General features: G+C 52.5%; 1 protein-coding gene across 1 annotated transcript; it reads right to left on the reverse strand.

Moving 5' to 3' along the window:
* Nucleotides 1-1,878: 1,878 nt before the first annotated feature.
* On the reverse strand, nt 1,879-18,385 carry TFAP2E (transcription factor AP-2 epsilon). The gene is made up of 7 exons (XM_030869631.2): nt 18,359-18,385; nt 17,555-18,034; nt 16,914-16,965; nt 6,150-6,372; nt 4,638-4,756; nt 3,953-4,094; nt 1,879-2,161 (listed from the first exon to the last, which is right to left on the reverse strand). The coding sequence occupies exons 1-7, from the start codon at nt 18,383-18,385 to the stop codon at nt 1,879-1,881; spliced, it is 1,326 nt and encodes a 441-aa protein (XP_030725491.1).
* Between the last annotated feature and the right edge of the window lie 1,163 nt (nt 18,386-19,548).

Genomic DNA, 19,548 nt, shown 5'->3' on the forward strand with positions numbered 1-19,548 from the left:
CAGAACGCAGGCTCAGCGGCCATGGCTCACGGGCCCAGCCGCTCCGCGGCATGTGGGATCTTCCCGGACCGGGGCACGAACCCGTGTCCCCTGCATCGGCAGGCGGACTCTCAACCACTGCGCCACCAGGGATGCCCAAGTACTCCATTTTGGACATAAATAGAAGAGAGAATTTCAGAGAAGAGCAAGTGGTCAGCCATGTCAAATGCTGCTAAGTCCAGAAAAAGGGCCTTTGGGTTTGACATGTGGCCATCGAGGACCTTGCTGAGTGGATTTCCATAGGCTGGTAGGGATAGAAGACAGATTAAAGTGGTTGAGGAGTGAATTGGGAGTGGGTGAGGAAATGGAGGTAGGGGTGTAGCAATCTTTTAAAAACTCTCCAGGTAGGTTAAGAAAAAAAAAAAAAAAACTCTCCAACTGCAAAAGAAGTAAATGGAGAAAGGATTTATGTTTTGTAAGGTGAGAGATCATAGAATATGTGTCCTTTGGGGAACGATTTAGTATAGATGATTCAGTAGAGAGAGAATAAAGGTGCAGGAAAGAAAAGTGGCCTCAAGAATGAAATCCTCAAGGAGACAGAAGAGCTGGATTTGAATGAGCCAGACAGACACACGTAATCATCAGCAGCATTCATATTGACACACATACAGACCCACCACCAACGGTCATGTTAACACATCACATAGACCTAATAGCTGGACTGACGCATTCACACTCACGGCCCAGTAAGTCACAATAATACACATACAGCCCCCCCAGGATTCACTACACACATACACACACACACACACACACACAAACAGCAGCCACACTGACAAGCCAGATAGACCCACCATCTGTACCCCCTCACCCAGAGATGCCCACAGCCCCTTCCGAGGTTTCCCCCTTATAGTCCCCCTCCCACTCCACCCCCCACCCCCAATTCCCAGGCCCTGCCTCTCCCCCGTGACCTTGGGCTAAAAAAGGACAGGGAGAGCTTCATATCCAATGAAAAGGTTTTATTAAGAGAATGAGAAAGCAATCTGAGAGTTGGGGAGGTACATTGACTGCAGGGTCAAGAGAAACAACAGCAAATACAAAATCCCAGCAACAACCTTGGGGTCCCTGACATCTTTGTTCCCTCCCGGCCCACCAACAGCCCTTTGCAAGCAAAAACACCCTCTCCATCCTGGTCCAGCTGGACATCTTGGTGCATAAGCAGAAGACATTGAAACGAGTCCTCAACTCATTGGGATAAATAAGTTGCACTGAACATTTTAAAACTTTAAATTACAACATAAATAAATAGGACACAGCAACAGGACTGAAGTGCAGCCTGGATTCAAGTTATCCAATTTGTGTTTATCTTCTCTGTTCCTTGAGGGCCCCTCCTGCCCACTTCTTTCCAAGAGTGGCAGGGGTTCAAAGAGCCCACTGGGGCCTCCTGCCAGCACCCCTTTTCTGGGGGTAGGAGATTCTGGGATGAAGGGCACCAACTCCTCAGTAGCACCTGGTTTGTTAATTCCTCTCCTGCTGTTAGTAAAAACAGCAAGGCCTTGGCCTCTAGGAGCACCCATCACCCTAATGGGCACCCTAGTGGGCAGCACTGGCCCCAAGAACCAGGCTTTTCCATGCAATTTCCTGTCCAAGCCTTTCTCAGCAGTCAAGGGTCAGAAAATTGCACACGCGAGGCAGACGCCTGGGCCCTTATCTACAAACCACCACAGAGGCCACCTCCCCTTACTCCAGCCCAGACCCCTAACTCATGGGTTTCTGGAGGAATATTCTCTTTCTGGCCTGACTCCAACCCCACCTTTTAATCCTGTCAGGCCCACCCCCAGGAGCAAAGGCCTCATTTCAGACCTTGGGAGCCCCTTAGGGATGGGGTGGGGGAAGCAGTTACTTCCGAAGTTTGGCATCCTTCTCCGAAGCCTTGGTGTCACCATGCCCACTGCCTGCACTGCTTAGAAACATCTTGTCCAGCCCCTTGAGTGACTCCAGCAAGTAGTTCTGGAAGGCAGTGAGGGCAGCACAGATGGCAGGCCCGCCGAAGCCGTGGGTGATGAGGCTAAAGTGTGTTAGGCAGCTCTGCACTCCGGGCTCCAGGATGAGTGCTGGGCGGGTGTTCCCCAGCGGTGAACGGTCCTGCGCCATCAAGTCTGCAAACTCCTTGCAGATCTGCCTGGTGGGGAAAGGAGGGTCAGAGGTTAGAGGACAAAGGTCTGAGTCCAGGGAAGGACCCACCACATACTGGGTACTTTATATACATTATATATATGATTGCTGACCCAGCAGTCTACAAATGATGATCATACCCGTGTTACAGAAAAGTAAACTAAGGTTCAGAGAAGTTAACTGATTTGCCCACACACCTAATAAATACACCTAATAAATAGCACATGCCAATACCCTACGGTTTCCTTTTCTGTGGATGTCCTGCCCACGTTCCAAGTCCAGCTCAACTCCTACCTTATCCAGGAAACTTTCCTTGATTCCCTCTCCTACTGCCACCTCCACCCAAAACAGCCAATGCTTCAAGAGGTTTGTCTATGAAATTATTGGGGAACAATCCGGAATCTGCCTTAAATAACTGAAATAACAGCTAGCAGTGAACATGAATTGAGGCCTGGATGCTGTGCCGAGCACACTGTATGTATCATCTCACTTAATCCTCACAACAAATCTATAATGTTATTATCATTCCCATCACATGGAAGAGGAAACTGGGTGGTTTCAGACAGGTTAGATGACCTGCCCAAGTGACTAGGCTGGGATTTGAATCCATCTCCAGTATGTGGCTGGATATATGGCTCAGGCAGGAGAATCACTTTGTGTCTCACCTTTGCATCACCAAGGAACCTGGTCAGCATCTTAGACATGACTGGGACCCAGAAAGTGCTTGATGAGTTAGCTGATTAATGAGTGAGGTGATCCCTGCCCTAGATATGTTTCTCCAGCTCCAATATGAGCAGCCTCAAAGGCCCCATGAGTCATGGCAGTCCCATGAGTCTGTGATTCCAATTCTGCCCAGGGGACTTGAGGAAACCTTGAAGGCGGGAGGATGGAGTTGTGATTTGAAGGACTGTTAGGTGGGGGGACTGGATGGTGTTCTAAGCAGAAGAGCAAGCCCAAGGACAGGAGGGCAGGAGAGAGCAAGTGGGTTAGTTGGAGCGGGTGGAGTTTGTGCAGACCAGATTATGGGGGCCCTCAAAGGAGTCTGGACTTGACAGAATGGTGGTTTTCAAACCCGCCCCCGTGTCTGTCTCTTCTTGCAATGGGACCCTTTCTAAAAACTAAATCTTAATGGAACACCAGTTCATTAAACAGGCCCTGCGGCATCCCTACAGAACCTAGTTTGAAAATCAACTGCAGTAGCAGTGGGAGCCATTGAAGGCTCTTGGGTAGGGATCAGTGCATGTGCAGGGAGGCTGGGGGAACAGAGGGGCACTGGGGTGAACGTCCAGGAGTAAGATTGGGAGACCAGAGTTGAGGTGGCATGTGAGTGGTGGTGAGGGAGGCATCAGTGAGACTTGCAGAGGGGTCAGGTGTGAAGTAAGAACAAAGGGGGGTCAACCCAGGGGTCTGGGTGGGTGTTGGTGCCCTGATGGAGGTCACTGGAGCAGAGGGGCTGATTGGCAAGGCTCAGGCAGGGGGAGCAAGGCCAGAGAACCTCAGACCCATGACGGGACTGGGGCTGGTGGTGCCCACACGTGGACTTACGTCAGCCTGTCTGTGACACTGTTTGCTGATGTGTAGAACCCAGCTATGTTCACATGTATCCATGTGTGCCCTGTCACGTGCACAGCATGGAACCTAGGTGTGCCTGTGTGCAGTGCTGCATGTACCATGTGTACATCACATGTACACGAGTGGTATCCATTGTGCCCATGCTTGGTGTCTGTGTCTGTGCGTTGCACCAACATGTGCCTGTACACGGCACCCATGGCAGCCGGTGCGTGGCGCTCTCGCTCACTTGGCGGCCAGCAGCATGCTCTTGCGGCTGTGCAGCTCCCCCGGGTCAGCATGCTGGCGGCACAGGTACTCGGCAGCCGCCTTGGCTGGGAACTCGGTCTCACAGACGTAGCCAAAGTCTCGGGCCAGGTGTACAGCCTCTCCTAGGAGGGAGGGGAGGCAGAGAGATGAGCCGTCACTACAGCCAGGTGTACCTTTGAGCCTGGAGCATGGCCTTGACACTCCAACCCCTGACCGGGGCCATCCTGCTTCTATATATATATCTTTTCTCGATTCCCCTCTCAGCTCTAGACGCAACCCCGCTGCCCTCCCTTGGGGCTACCTCAGATGGGCTCTGAGCTAAGGGGTGGGAGCTGAGCCCACCAGTTGTCCCAGAGCCTGAACTCAAGATGATCGAGCTGAGAGTCACCAACCTCCAAGGAAGGGACTCTGACCCCCTCATCTCTTTACCACATCCAAACACTGGCCACTCTTCCCCCCATACACACACACACACACGCTCTCTACTGCACCAGCACATGCACATGTGTGCTTGCATATACACTTAAAGACTGTACACATATATCACACACACCCCTTACTTATACATGGTGCACAGAGAACACACACATGACTAACACACCCTCCTGCATTAGAGACAGCCACACACAGTCACACTGGATGACACAGGTCCCCTCAGGCCTCACCCTCTACTAGTGAAGTCAGCAGTGTCACATTGGCGGCCTTGCGACGACCAGCTGGCAAATTGAGCCCAATCTTCTCCAGCCGTTCCCGCAGGCACCGGCCCCCATTCTTGGACTTGGCCCTTGCCATGCACACAGAAAGACAGACACACACTATGAAGACAAAATGAAGCATGTATGCTAAGTGACCCAACAGGGCCTTGCTGCCTCCACCAACCCTGCTGAGGCTTGGGTCTGGTCCTGGGGACACTCTGGAGTCTCTATTTACCTGATCCCAATCTCCTAATCTCACTGGTTTTGCAGCCAAGATGGGAATGGGGGGCCTAGCACGCAGCTCCAGGAACCCCTCACTTCTCCCTAATCCTCTCAATAACAGGGACAGCCCAAGGTGGGGCAGGATGGACCAGCATCTTAGGGTCCTTTTTCCCACCTGAGCACACCAACACAGCTACCCAGGGGCACATAGACACATACACAGATGAACGCACACTGAGGGCCAAGAATAGAGACACATACACCAATAGAGACAGACACACAGACACTGTTACACACACAGCTGCCCAGGGGCACATAGACACATACACAGATGAACGCACACTGAGGGCCAAGAATAGAGACACATACACCAATAGAGACAGACACACAGACTCAAATACCCAGGGACACAGTCAGAGACACATGTTCACACCAAGTCAGGATCCCAGGGACATTTGTACAGACATTCACAGACTCATACAAGCCGCTCTGGGACGCTCAAAGAGACCAGGAATAAGGAGATACTCCCACACCTGCACACACGAAGCCCCACACAAAGGTACAGACAGGTAAACACACATATGTCTAGCTCCACGTGCGCATGCAGTCACACATACAACATACACACTCACACAGAGTAGAACACTGTAACCAACACATCTCACTAAAGGTAACACAGGAAACTCACACTCACGGAAACATACACTCCTAGCCACTCCTACACCACATATACACACACATGCACACGTGCACACACACAAACACTATCCTCAAACATATCAAAGCTCATAGCCCTGAAGCAGAAATACCCAGGCACAAGGACACGCACAGAGAGACAGACACAACTATGAAGACAAACCATGCACCCCATGCTCCCCACCCCAAAACACACGCACCAGAGAGGCCTATACTGACACAGGGAATGGGCCTTAGGTCCTCGGGACCCTTTTCCTGAGGGATGGGGTGGAGATGGCACTCTCCCTCCCCCAGACCGTCGTGCCCAATGTGGGTGAGTCCTCCATCCACTCTCTGTACCCAGGCTCCTCTCTACCCGCGACCCCCAAGCCCACAGACCCATGGGAGCTGCTGAGGACCTAGGCCTGCCCAGAGAGCATGCACAATCCCCCAGGGAGACTGAGGTGGAGATGACCCTGTGGCCTGGGGTGGGTCCGGCCCCTCTCCGATCCCCTGAGAAAGTCTGAAACGACCACACATTTTAGCTTTGACACTGTGCAGGAAGTTGTGGGCTGGCCTTCCTACCTGCGAAGGACACCACCCAGGAGAGAGGCATTGAGGCACTCGGGAGGTGAGAGTCGCCGCTGGACCTCCCCCACTGTCACCTTGTACTTGGATGTCGAGCTGAGCAGAGAGAGCCGGCCTGGCACGGAGCAGAAGACCTCACTGGGATTCGTGATGCCGCCAACCAAGCTGTCTTTGGCCAATGAGAGGGCCGAAAGGCTGCTGGCTTTGGAGGGGATGGGGACTGTGAAGCAGAAGTAAGAGCAAGGGAGAGAGAGACAACACTGAGCCAGGGACCACCGGACACGGGCACTAGCCAGCTGTGGCATGAGCGCATTGCTGAAGCACCAGCCTATGTGCTGGGCCCCGTTCTAGCATGCTGTGTACACACAGCTGCATCTGTATGTCCCAGCACCTTTTGGAAGGAGGTCCTACTATGCCTGCTCTACAAGGGAAGAGACTGAAGCACAATGAGGTTAACGTGACTCACTCTAGCTCACTCAGCTAATGGGTGGTAGACATTAAACCCTAAGTTCTCTGGCTCTTGAACCCCTGTTCTTTCACTGAGTCAGGCTGGTTCCCCGTTAAAACTCAAACAGCTTCAGCAGTCTTGGAGTTTTGCCATGTGTAATCAGAGAGGGAGTTGGAAATAAGGAAATGGAATATGAGCTGGAGGCAGGATTCCTGGGTCACTGCAGCAGAGCCCAGCCAGATCTGCACAATCACAAGCAATCCCTGATTACCCCCGCTCATTTGTGATCCCCACGTCTCACCCACAACCCCAGATCAGTGAAAGGCCTGGGGGCCTTGGGCTCCCACATCCCAGGGACAGGGAGGTTATGGCCCCATTAGGCCTCCAGCCCTGGCCCCTTTCCTGCCAAGTCTCTCTGTGATGCTCAAGGAGACCAAGAATGAAGAGACACACTCTATCACCCCCTCCCCCAAATGCTTTCTAATTATCTACTAATATCTATGAAGGACAGGGAAGGAAATCGGAGAAGTTTAATTTTTAACACCCATTTGGACACTCTTGGCTCTAAAAGAAAGTTCTTCCTGCAGTCTAACCTCCATTCTCCTGCTAAGCCTCAGGGGGAAGGGAGAATGACTGAGGCACTTGCTTCCCCTTGGGCTTCTCTTCTTCCAAGGAAGTGAGAGCCTTGGTAGAAAAGGCAGGCCTTGTGTGTTTGGGGAGGGGGATCAAGTGGGGAGCCTGAGGCCAACAGTCACTGAGCACTCACCATACAGATAACCTCACTGAATCCTCAGAACACCCCACCAGGGGGCTATGTTATTATTCCCCTTTTACAGATGAGGAGACTGAAGCCCAGAGGGGTGAAGTAATGTGCCTGAGATCACACAGCTGGTAGACTTAGTACCAGTAGCAAGCCCTGGACTATGGTATTAAAGGCAGCACTTGGCCCTCCAGTCATTTGGCAAATATTTGCTGAGCACCTGTGTGCCAGGAACCGTGCTAGGCCTTGGGAAGGCAGAGGTAAGCAAGGCTGGCCCAGTCCCTGGCCTGGCAGAGCCCCTCCAGCTTTTCCCTCTCTGGATGCACATTCAAACCCTCCATCCCATCGCCCAGTTAGAAACCTCAGTGAGGCCCTCCACGCTGCCCTCTCCCACCACATCCCCTCCATCACCACATACTAGGGCTTTCTTTTCTCCACGTGCCCTGGATGCAGCCGCTTCTCCAGGTGTACAGGGACGCTCACTCATTTCCCACCTGAATTTCTGCCCAGCCCCTGCTCCAGAGGGATCTTTCTGAAACACCCATCACTCCCCAGCCTAGAACCCGTCAGTGCCTGAGAATTAAATTCCAGCTCCACAGCTGAGCAGAATGCTGCTGCCTATCCTTCAGTGAGTGCCAACTATATACCAAGTGCTTCACATTAACAGCTCTGTGGAGATGCTATTTTCTGTCCCCATTTCAAGATGAAGAAACTAAAAGTTCAAAGAAGTTAAGATAGTACAGCCATAAGGAGCAGACATGGGTCTTGACCTCTGACAATGGACTTTAAAGTTCACATTCTTAACTGTCATAATGTCCTCCTTCACCCTCCTTTGTGGTCTGGCCCTGCCTACCCCTTTTGCCTGGTCCTCCATCTGCCCTTTAGGCTCTTGACCCACACTGACCAATACAAATATACTGTAAGCCACATATATAAATTTATATTTTCTGGTAGCTCTATTTTTAAAAAGTAAGAAACATGTTAATACCAATTTTAATATATTTTACTTACCCCGTATATAAAAATATTATCGGGACTTCCCTGGTGGCACAGTGGTTAAGAATACACCTGCCCATTCAGGGGACACGGGTTCGAGCCCTGGTCCAGGAAGATCCCACATGCCGTGGAGCACCTAAGCCATAACTACTAAGCCTGTGCTCTAGAGCCTGCGAGGCACAACTACTGAAGCCCGTGCGCCTAGAGCCCATGCTCCACAACAAGAGAAGCCACCGCAGTGAGAAGCCCGCACACTGCAACGAAGAGTAGCCCCCGCTCACTGCAACTAGGGAAAGCCCGCATGCAGCAACAAAGACCCAACACAGCCAAAAAAAATAATAATAAAAATTTAAAAATTTTTTAAATAAAGAAAAAATAAAAATATTATCACTGAAACATACAATCGATATTTTAAAAATTATTAATGAGCTATTTTTTTGTAATTTATTTTATTTTTGGCTGCGTTGGGTCTTCATTGCTGCTCGTGGGCTTTTCTCTGGTTGTGGCGAGCGGGGGCTACTCTTCGTTGCTGTGTGCGAGCTTCTCATTGCGGTGGCTTCTCTTGTTGTGGAGCACGGGCTCTAGGTGCGCGGGCTTCAGAAGTTGTGGCTCGTGGGCTCTAGAGCACAGGCTCAGTAGTTGTGGTTCACGGGCTTAGTTTCTCCGCAGCATGTGGGATCTTCCTGGACTGGGGCTTGAACCCATGCCCCATGCATTGGCAGGCGGATTCTCAACCACTGCGCCACCAGGGAATCCCTTAATGAGCTATTTTACATTCTTTTCTTGTACTTGGTCTTCAAAATTCAACACGTATTTTACAGTTATAGCCCATCCTAATTCAGACTAGCCACATTTCAAGTGCTCAATAGCCACATGTGGCCCGTGGCTCCCACAGTGGACAGCACAGTTCTAGACTTCAAAGTGGGGAGCACAGGAGTTAACATAAGTAAGTGAGATGTGGGAGACCTGCTACTTGGCCGAGTGTTACCATGCAGGATACACCAACATTGCCAGAACTCTTGGTTTGTTTTGTTTTTGTTTTTGCTGGTGAGACAAGGATTTGAGATTTCTAGGTGAAATCTCTGGATTTTTACTTTATTATTATTATTTTTTGACCGCGCTGTGCAGCTTGTGGGATCTTAGTTCCCCGACCAGGGATTGAACCCATGCGCCCTGCAATGGAAGCATCCTAACCACTGGACCGCCAGGGAAGTCCCTGGATTTTTAAACATTGGCAACTGATTCAAAAATTAAAAAACCCAGGACAGGTCACATGAAACGTGTGAAGCACCACGTGGGATGCGGGACGACTAGCTCACCAGCGTGTGGGCTCTTTAAGCCCCGCAGAACTGCTTGCTGTCTGTCTCAGGCGCCCTTCTCCATTTTACTAAGCGGGGCCTCCTCCTTCTCAAGCCTCAGTCCGGGCACCACCCCCAATGCAAAGCTTCCTAAGCCCTCACCCCCTGCCTTTTCACCCTCTGTCGCTGTCCTTACCACACTGAACCTCATGTCTGCTTCCTCCTCTGTCTTCCCCACCAACTGGGAGTGCCTGAGAGCAGAGTCTTGGCACAAGGGGGTGTCAGTGAATGTAGAATAAATGAGGGAAGCAAGGGCCCTTGAAACGTGGAATGGGAGAAAGTGTGAAGACTCACAGCCAATATATGCACGGGGTGGGGGAGGGTCGGAAAGGGAACCTCATTCCTTTTTTAGCAATTGATGGTAAAACTGCCCTTCTGCCCTGGGTCGTCCCTATTCAGGCACCAGGGAAGGGCCAACAGGTCATGGATGGGGCTGAGTGGGAGAAGTGAAGAGGTGGGGGGAGGTGGAAAGAGTAGCAGCACACGCCCTACCCCAGGCAAGTTCCCTGTCCCCAGAGCCGGGCCAAAACTAGGGTGAGGCAGGGGAGGCGCTTGTCGTGGGTGCAAGATTTAAGGAGGCAGCAAAAAACTCAGCAATCAAGGCAAACAGTATTTTAATGCAATATTTTTAAAAGTAAAAATTAATGTAAAAATGCACGGTGACAAAATATCAAAAATTTAAATGGAAGCAGGCTCTGATCCTGCTCTTACACGACCCTGCCTCACTCCCCTCATCCTAATCCCAGCCTCCGCCTCAGAGTGAGGAGCAAGGATGTCCTGACCCAACAGACACACTAACACTGGACACACAATAGCAGCCATGCCACCCCCCACCCCAGCGTCTCCTAGGCCTCTGCACGGGCTCCCTCATCACCTGTGTCCCTCTGCCTCGAGGGGACTTTCTGGGGTGATGGAACCATTCTCTAACATATTTCATATCTTGACTATATGTTTACATTTGTCAAAATTCATAGAAATGCACATCTAAGAAGGGTGAACTGTACTATACGTAAATTATACCTCATGCTCGACTTAAAAAACTAAAACTATGAATTAACAAATTAACAAGAAGGGCAAAGTGACTGTCCTCTCTCCCATGACTCCTAGCCAGAGGGAATGGTCAGAGGAACAGAAAATTCTTCTCTCCCCCAGCAGCCTCCTCTATCCAGCTTTTATTAAAATCTGGGGACCCCTGAGGCCAGGCACTGTGAGAGAGGAGAGAGACCAAAGCTGGGTGAAGCTGTTTGCGCATGTACAAACAGGGACATATGTGAGCACACGTGTCACACAAACATCTATACATAAAAACTACATGCCCTGCCATAGGGAACTGAGGGTGAGACTGTGCATATGCACACTTACTCAACAACAAATACCGAGCCCCAGCTATATACACATAGGCTCTGCCCGACTGTTGCAAGAATGCGGCAACGTGCATAAGGATATCTGCAAGTGCTTTTGCTCCTGCTGATATATTTAAACATAGAGTATATGCCAGATTTATGCAAACATAGGTGCGGCTAATGTAGCGCATGACAGGTGGACACGTGTTTGTGTATACGAATTACAGACTTTGTTGCTTTCCCCACTTGTCTGTACCCTTTTCCTCAGCTTCTTCCTTCAAAAATGACAGAGGTCTGGAGGCCAGGGTTAGGGAAGCAGGTAGCCTGGGACAGGAGCAGTCACGAAGGTGGGAATTAACTAGCACGGATTGCAAAGCAGGGACCAGTGTTTGTCTCCCACACCACAGTGTCCTAAAGCTGAAGTGGTCTACCCATGGTGTCCCCCTGGTCATGAACGCAGAAGCCATTCACATGTACACACTCCTACAGACACAGGAATGTCCTACAGACAGAGCTCCTTGTTAGCCAATCTATCAGACAAGACTCTCACACACACACAAGTCTACACACTCTGTCCACAGGTGGTAGATATGGTCTGACCACTGATTCTGGGGAGTGTGCAATAGACTCTGTTGGAAAGTTGGTTAAAATTGCAAGTCTTTCTAGGAGAAAATACAGGAGAACAATCTTCATGACCTTGGGTTAGGCAAAGAGTTCCTAATATAACACCAAAAGCATGATCCATAAAAGAAAATAATGATAAACTGGATTTCATCAAAATCAAAAACTTTTGCACCTGAAAAGACACTATTAAGAAAATGAAAAGACAAGCCATAGACTTGAAGAAAATATTTGCAAATCCTATATCTTATCAGGGATGTGTATCCAGAATACATAAAGAATTCTTATAATCCAATAGTAAGATATACAACCCAATTAGAAAATGTTCAAACTATGTGAGTAGATATACAACCCAATTAGAAAGTGTTCAAAATATGTGAGTAGACTTTTCACTTAAAATGATATATGAATGGCTAGTAAGCACATGGAAAAGTGCTCAGCATCATTGGTCATTAGGAAAATGCAAATTAAAAGGATACTGAGGTACCATCAAGAAGGCTATAATCAAAAAGAGACACATGTGCAAGTGCAGATGACGATGTGGAGAAACTGGAACTCTCACACTTTCTTGGTGGGAATGTAAAACAGTACAGCCACTTTAGAAAACAGCTTCGGAGATTCTTTAAAAAATTAAAGACAAACTTACCATAAAATCCAGACATTCCACTCCTAGGAGTTCAAGAGCGGTGAAAACGTATGTCCACACAAAGACATGCGTGTAAATGATCATAGCAGCATTATTTATCCTAGCCAAAAAGTGGAAACAACCCCAGTGTCCATCAACTGCTGAATGAATAAACAAAATGTGTTACATCCACACGATGGAGTACTACCAATAAAAAAGGAATGACCTACTGATACAGCCTACAACACAGATGAACCTCAAACACATTATAAGTATAAGAAGCTAGATGCAAAAGTCAGCATACTTATATGTTCCATTTATATAACATGTCCAGTATGTGCAAACGTATAGACAGAAAGCAGATCAGGGGTTGCCTAAGGCCTGGAGTGGGAATTAATTACAACTGGGAATGGAGGAACTTTGGGGGGTGTTGGAAATGTCTTAAAACAGACTGTGGTAATGGTTACACAACTCCATACATTTACGAAAAATCATCGAACTGTACTTTTCCAATGGGTGAATTTCAGGTATGTACATTTTACCTCAATCAATCAGTTAAAGAAATGAAGTTCCAGGGCCATAATTCCAGGGATTCTCATTCAGCAGATGTGAAATGGTGCCCAGGAAATCTGCATTTTTTAACAAGAACCCCTGGGGATTTGATGCATGTGGTTCCTTAGACCACACTTAAGGTACCACTTAAGGTCCAAAGCCTGGGGGGAAGGGGCAGCAGGAGGAAGGCAGACAGGAGGGGTCGTGACCCTCCTCCCAGCCCACTTGAGTCCCCTCATCTCCCCAGTGGGACCTGCTGGTTAAGTTTCCTTCTCACCAACTGCTAGAGGGTTTCTTTTATTTTTTTAATTGAGGTATAGTTGATGTACAATATTATATAAGTTGCAAGTGTACAACATAATGATTGACAATTTTTAAAGATATATTCCACTTATAGTTATTATAAAATAACGGCTATGTTCCCTGTGTTGTACAACATATCCTTGTACCTTATTTACTTTATACATAGTAAGTTTGTACCTCTTAATCCCCTACTCCTACCTTCCCCCTCCCCTCTTCCCTCTCCCCTAGAGGGTTTCTTTTAAATATAACTGCTACCGTTCACTGCCCTGCTCTATGCTGCCCTCAGGTACAGTCCCCAGTCTATCTGCATGGGCACCAGTTTTTTTGTCTCATTCTGGGGCCAATGGTAGCCTGGGAGGCCAGTGAGGCAGGGTTGTAGAAGTGCAGGGTCAGATTCCATCTTTACGTAAATTTTGATATTTCGTTTATTGTGGATATTTTTTGCATTAAAACATTTTAAACATATTGCACTAAGATGTATCATTTACCTTGATTACTGAGCTTTTAGGCGCCCTCCTAAATCTTGCCTCAAGTGAGTTCCTCACTTACCTCACCCCAGTCCTGGCCCTGCTTGTAGATTCACTTGGAAGCCCAGAAACTCCCCATCTCCCTTTTCTTTCCCCAGATCCAGGGAGAGCAGAGAACTTACATCATCCGCTGCCCTGAGACTGGACAACAGAGCCCAGCAGAGAGGGATTCCCCACCCCCAATTAGGCAACTACCCACTCTCCTCGGAGGAAAGGAGGATTATCTCAATTCTCATCCCCAAACCACTCCCCTCCAGCTGTGACTGTATAGCCTGAAACCCACGGAGATTTTTAACCTTTTTAAACCTGTCTGGCTTTCCAAAGAGAGGGCATAGGCACGTGCTGTTCCTAGTGGAGCCCTTTGTACACCCCCTCTCCAAATGCACTCAGACTTCCAAACCCTTCATTCAACAAATCTGAACACCTACTGAGCCTCCTGCTGCCTCTCCCTCAGGAAGCCTCCCAAGTTCAGGCACTCACTGCTCCTCTTCTGAGCTCCCACTACAAGGCATACAGACCCTGTTCACTGCCTTTCTTGGCTGGGAAATATTCCTGTCCATGTCTGTCTCTCAGGCCAGTCCCGCCTGCTTTCTGTGCCCCTAGGACAAGTCACGAAACTGAAAGTGACAAATGTGGGCAGAAAATTGAGGGCTCCCCACTTCCCTTCGGGTCAGCCTCAGCCCCATCTGCCATCCTTGCCCCGGCAGCCCTGGCTACAACGGGCTGCCGACCTGGAAGTGTGTGGTGGGGCGGGGACTTCGCCTCCCCTCCCCTGCCTGGAGTAGTGAAGATTTTACAACCTCCCTGGACGCACTGTCGAAGTCGAGACCCGAGGCCTCCCTGCGGGAGCAAGGCTGCTTCTGGTGTAGGGCTGGGGCCGCCTCCCTTTCACAGCCTAGGACTCCAACCGCCCGTGACACAGCTGCCCCTCCTGCCAGGGCCGGGAGGAGCTGGAGGAATGAATCCTTTGCTTCAGCTAGCCAAGAACGACCTTCTATAATTCCAGGGTCCGGGTCTGAGTGGGATGGTCCTCCACCGCCCCTGGCAGGTGCCGGAGGACTTCAGGACTCGACCGGGGCTCCCGATGCCTTCAGAAGGCCTGAGGGCGAAGAAGGACGCTAATCAATTGCGCCCAAGTGGCTGGCGATGTGGCCGGAGTTCCGCAGTGACTGCGGAGGGCCCGAACGAAAATTACCCGCCGCGTGGGGCGTGGAGGCTCCAGGGAGCAGGGCTCCAACCGGGCCACCTGCTTAGCCACAGCTGGGTCGCCCACCCACGCACCCCGCCCCGATGTCCGGACCTCGCAGATCGGCTCTGCCGCAATGACCCTCTCTCCTCCTCAAAGGCTCGCCAGGCCAGCCGAAGGACAAGCTCGCGACTCAGGAACCAGCCTATTCCTTCCGTTGGGAGCCCCGGCTCTCATCCCTCCCCCTTTGCTGCATTGCTCCGGGCTGTGACTCGACGTCCGGGTTGGGGCCCCCAGTACGCAGTCCCCAGCTCAGGTCGCTGGGCTCCACTGGGCCACCGACGGGCTGACACTGGTGTCCGGCCGGTGTGCACGCCCGCGTCGGCGACATCCCGAACAGCATCAGCGCCCACATCCATCCCCCACCCGCCGGAGCCCGTGTGCAGCACTCGGGACAGTCCCGGCTGCACTCACTGTGTTCTTTGGGGATCCCGGCGCACCCCTAGGACCCGGGATTTATGAAAGCTGATGTCCTTTGAGAGAAACTAACTCGAGGCAATTTTGGTTCCTTCTTGATAGCCAGTCTTTTGTCCTGGCTCTGGCCAGGGGATTGGGGTTTAAGGTACTCAGAGCCCCACCTGATCCTTCTACCCTTCCCCAGGGCAGAAATCCCCAAGCTTCTTCCCAAAATGCAAGGTCCTGGCCTCCCTGAGGGAGTCAGTGAGCCCGAGCCCCTGTAGCCTGTGGAGCCCGGGCAGGAGTCAGAACTGGGGACCAAGACCATGGTTGAATCTCTGGGTGGACAGCACAGCGGCAGGCTCTTGCCGCTGCAGACCGAGCTCTCCCTTCTGTCGGTTTCCAAATAATCCACTAAAGCAAGGCAGCGGCTGCTAGCAAAGAGCTGGCTCTGAGCGTACACCTGCCCGGACTGCAGGCAGCCTCCCCAAACCCCCAGCTCCAGGTAACAGCCCCAATACCCGGAGCTCCCTTCTCCCAAGTTCTGGGAGGCCTGTCTCCTCATCTTCCCCACAGGTACACCAGGTGGTCCAGCTAACTCCCAGCCCCAGGTAACTTCGCCTCAACTTTTGAAATCCAGCTCCCCCCACCCCACCTCCCCGGGACTCAAGGAGGGCAAACAGAGCCCAGGCTTGAATTCACTCGTTTGAAAAACAACTTGAGCCAATCCCGGCTCAAGCGCTTGCCCCAGGTACAGCGGGCTTGTCTGTGCCTCATATTCCTCTCTGCACCTGCCCCAAATTTATCCCTAGGCCTCTCTGAATCTCTGTCTTTCTCACCTTTCCCTGTCACAGTCAGAACTCACAGGCCGAAAATCCATTGGAGGGCAGATCTCAAACCCCTGGCTTTTCCAAGGGCAGAGAGACACAAACATCCTGAAAATACACAGGGAGCAACCCTACATGCTTAAAGATCTTCAGTGCCAAAGAACAAATTCTGGGATACAACAGGGACCCTGACCCCCAAACACGTGGAAATTACACCAACATAACAGACACACGTCACACACTCACAGCAAGAGACACCAAGAAATACTGGGAAAGCAACATAGAGACATGTACAGGATCCCAAACTCACATAGACACCAACGCCCAAGCCCTGACCCTCCTGCACACGGCCCGACACAATAGTCACACACCAGCTTCCCTATTCCTAAACTGCTGAAAGAGGCTCCCAAATGGAGAAAAAATTCCCTAGGGAAACCTCAAGGTCCCCAAGGCCCTGCTAGGAAGGGAGGGGCAGAAAGCACCAGACAGGCTAGGAAATGGTAAGGCTTGGTACAGTGGAAATCATTTAACGACATCCATGGGAATAGCACTCCCATTAACACCTCTTAGGAAACAGAGAAGTGGTTTAACTCGTTTTGCAAATTAACTCCAGATCCAAAAGAGTGCCCTTGCCTTGGTAAAGAGTGAGCTTGGCGACGCACAGGAGGGACGCGCCACAGGGGAAGAAACTGGGTCTGTGTGCCGGGGCCTGCACCACTTCGCCCGGTTCTGCCCTGGCAGATGCACGCCATTCCTTACCTTTCTTGATCACTGACTGGTCCAGGAGGCTCATTCCCGGCTCGTCCATGGCCTGCAAATAGGACAGGGTGGTGGTAAGGGCGCTTGTAGATCTAGTCTCCTTTCGCTTCCCAAGCCCCTGCTGTCCCCGGTCCCTGTCCTGTCTGCTTCACCCAAAGCGCACCACCCGTCGCCTGCGGCCGGCGACGGACGGGACCAGGATTCACCGGCGCTCCACCATTTGCAGCTGAGTTGGAGCCCTGGGTGCCTCGCCATGCCGCGCAAAAAGGGCATTTTGGAACCTTAGACAGGCAACTCCTCCACTTCGCTTCGCTCCAGGTACAGGCTGCTCCAGTAGACCGCGACTGGGCATAGGTTCCCTACGTTGCCCAGCGGAGAGGGACAAAAGTGGTTCGGCCTCTGCCCATTTACTCGGCGAAGGGTCGCCGCCATCCAGGCACCTGCTCATGGACTCAGCGTCAGGCCGCCCGAAAAGCCAGGCAGCGTCTAACTCAGGACGTGGGACGCATCCTGGGAGTAACGAGCAAGAAGTGGCAGGCTGGGAGAAAAGTCGGGTTCCTGCATTGGTCACTCTTTGCCTCCAGCCAGGTCCTAAGTCACCGCAGCGGATGCTGGCCCATCCCGGACCCTTCGGGCCTCACCTGCAGGTCCTCCAGGCCCGGCGGCACCGCCAGCCCGGGAAGGCCGAGGGGCGCGTCGGCCAGGCTGTGCGCGCCGTCTGCCAGGCCGTGCAGGAGCCGCGGCACAGCGGCGGTGTAGTCGCGGCGCGGGTCGAGGCCCAGGGCGCGGGCGGGAGGCGCCAGCAGGCCGGGCGGCTCGTCGTGGGCGCGGGCGGCGGCGCGGGGCGCGGCCCAGGCAGCCTGCGGAGGCTGAGGCTGTGCCAGGGGCGCCAGGCCACCGTACGGGTCTCCGGCCAGGTGGGGAAAGGCGGCGGCGGCGTCGGACGCCTGGCCGTAGGGCAGTGGCGGCTGCGGGTAGGGCGGCGGGAAGTAGGGCGGCTGGAAGTCAGCGGCGGCGGCGGTCGGCGTGTGGCAGAGCTGCGGCGCCGGCCCGTAGGCCGCTTGGGGCAGCGACGACAGGCGGGCCCCGCTAGCCGCTGCGCCCAGCCCGTCGGGGCGCTCCTGGGGAAGAAAAGGGGCGCGTTAGGCGACCCATCGGCAGCTGAAAGGACCCAGTCCGAAAGGACCCTCCTCAGCTCCCGAGGGGCCAGCTGCCGTCCTGCCCGCTTCCCGAGGCCCGAGGTCTATCTCTGAATGACCCGTGGGCGCGGGAGCCTTGGGCTGGGGACAGCGGTCTCCGGCGCGCACAGTTCTCAGCGGGCGGAGTCGCTGTGGCCCCCTCCCTCCGAAATTTCGTTGGAGGAGGAGGTTCGGAAGGTCCAGCATTCAGGCTGCCGGATCCCCGGCCCGGTACGCCCCGGTGTCCCCGGGCCCGAGAGTACTCACCATGGCGGAGTAAGTGTGCACCAGCATGGGGCGGGCAGCGCGGGGCGCGAGGCGTGGCGGCGGTGGAGCCCTCGCCCGACGGCGAGCTCTGCGGGAAGAGGTGCTGGGAGCCTGCACGGCCCGCGGGGGGTCACTTTGCGGTGGCGGGGTGCAACCTAGCCCGGAGCCCAATAGGCATCAGGTCCTCAGCAGTGGGCGCCCCCGGGCGGGTCCATGGGGGCGGGATGTAGGCCGGACGGGCGCTGATCGCACTTGGAAAAGTCGGTCAACGGGCGCCCAGCGCCCGCCCTTCTTCCTCTGAACGCAGCTTGCTCCATGCACTCCAGTTATAGTGGCGGGGGCGCGCCGGGCCTCCGGGGGCGCGCATTAAAGAGATACGCTAGGGCCGCTTTCTCCCAGCTCCCCAGCGACAGCCCAAGAGGAGGCGTAGCTTTGGCGCAACCCCCTGGGAAGGATAGAGGGTTGTGATTCCAACCCGCGCTTGTCTGATCGCTTTCTAGGCTCGAAGCTCCCAGTCACCTTGAAACAGAGAAGGATTCGAGGCTGGGACATAAGGGCCCTAGTTTGCTATCGGTTCTATTGCACCTTTGCCTTTGAGCAAAGCACTACTCCTCCTCGGCCTCAGCTCCCCTGTCTGTAAAATGGGTGTCAGTCCTTTCTCTAACCGCCTCACCGGATTATGGATGAGGTGGGCAGTCTTGAAGGTGGAAGAAGTTTGTGAGCTGCAGACTCAAGCCTGCTGGCTCATGTGCACACATATGTCAGTACCTGTGTGTGTGTGTGTGTGTGTGTGTGTGTGTGTGTGTGTGTGAGTTGGGGGCCATCACAGCCTCTCTGCACGTTTCTGGATCAAAGCCCCTCTGAGGGTGCTTACTTCACTCAGGCTTCTCCCAGCTGGTAACTCCCAGTGCCAAGCCAGGGTCTGAGGAAGTTGGAGACACAAACTGGCCCGACGGAGAGAGTTGCCTGACACTGGGGTTGGGCATCATGAGTTCCACCTGAGAAGGGCTCAAGATATTTCTGAAGCCATGTGGGCCTGGGCTGAGTGTGGGCTCCCAGAGGGTGTTGAGTGAAGCTGTGTGTAACTGACATCATGTGGACCGTGTGCTCTCATCACACTAACATGCACAGGCTGTGTGTTTCTGTGTTACCATGGCAGGCACTGGCTGGCTCTCAAGCATGTTCCACTT

Source organism: Globicephala melas, chromosome 1 (assembly GCF_963455315.2).
Source record: "Globicephala melas chromosome 1, mGloMel1.2, whole genome shotgun sequence".
Taxonomy (NCBI): Eukaryota; Metazoa; Chordata; class Mammalia; order Artiodactyla; family Delphinidae; genus Globicephala; species Globicephala melas.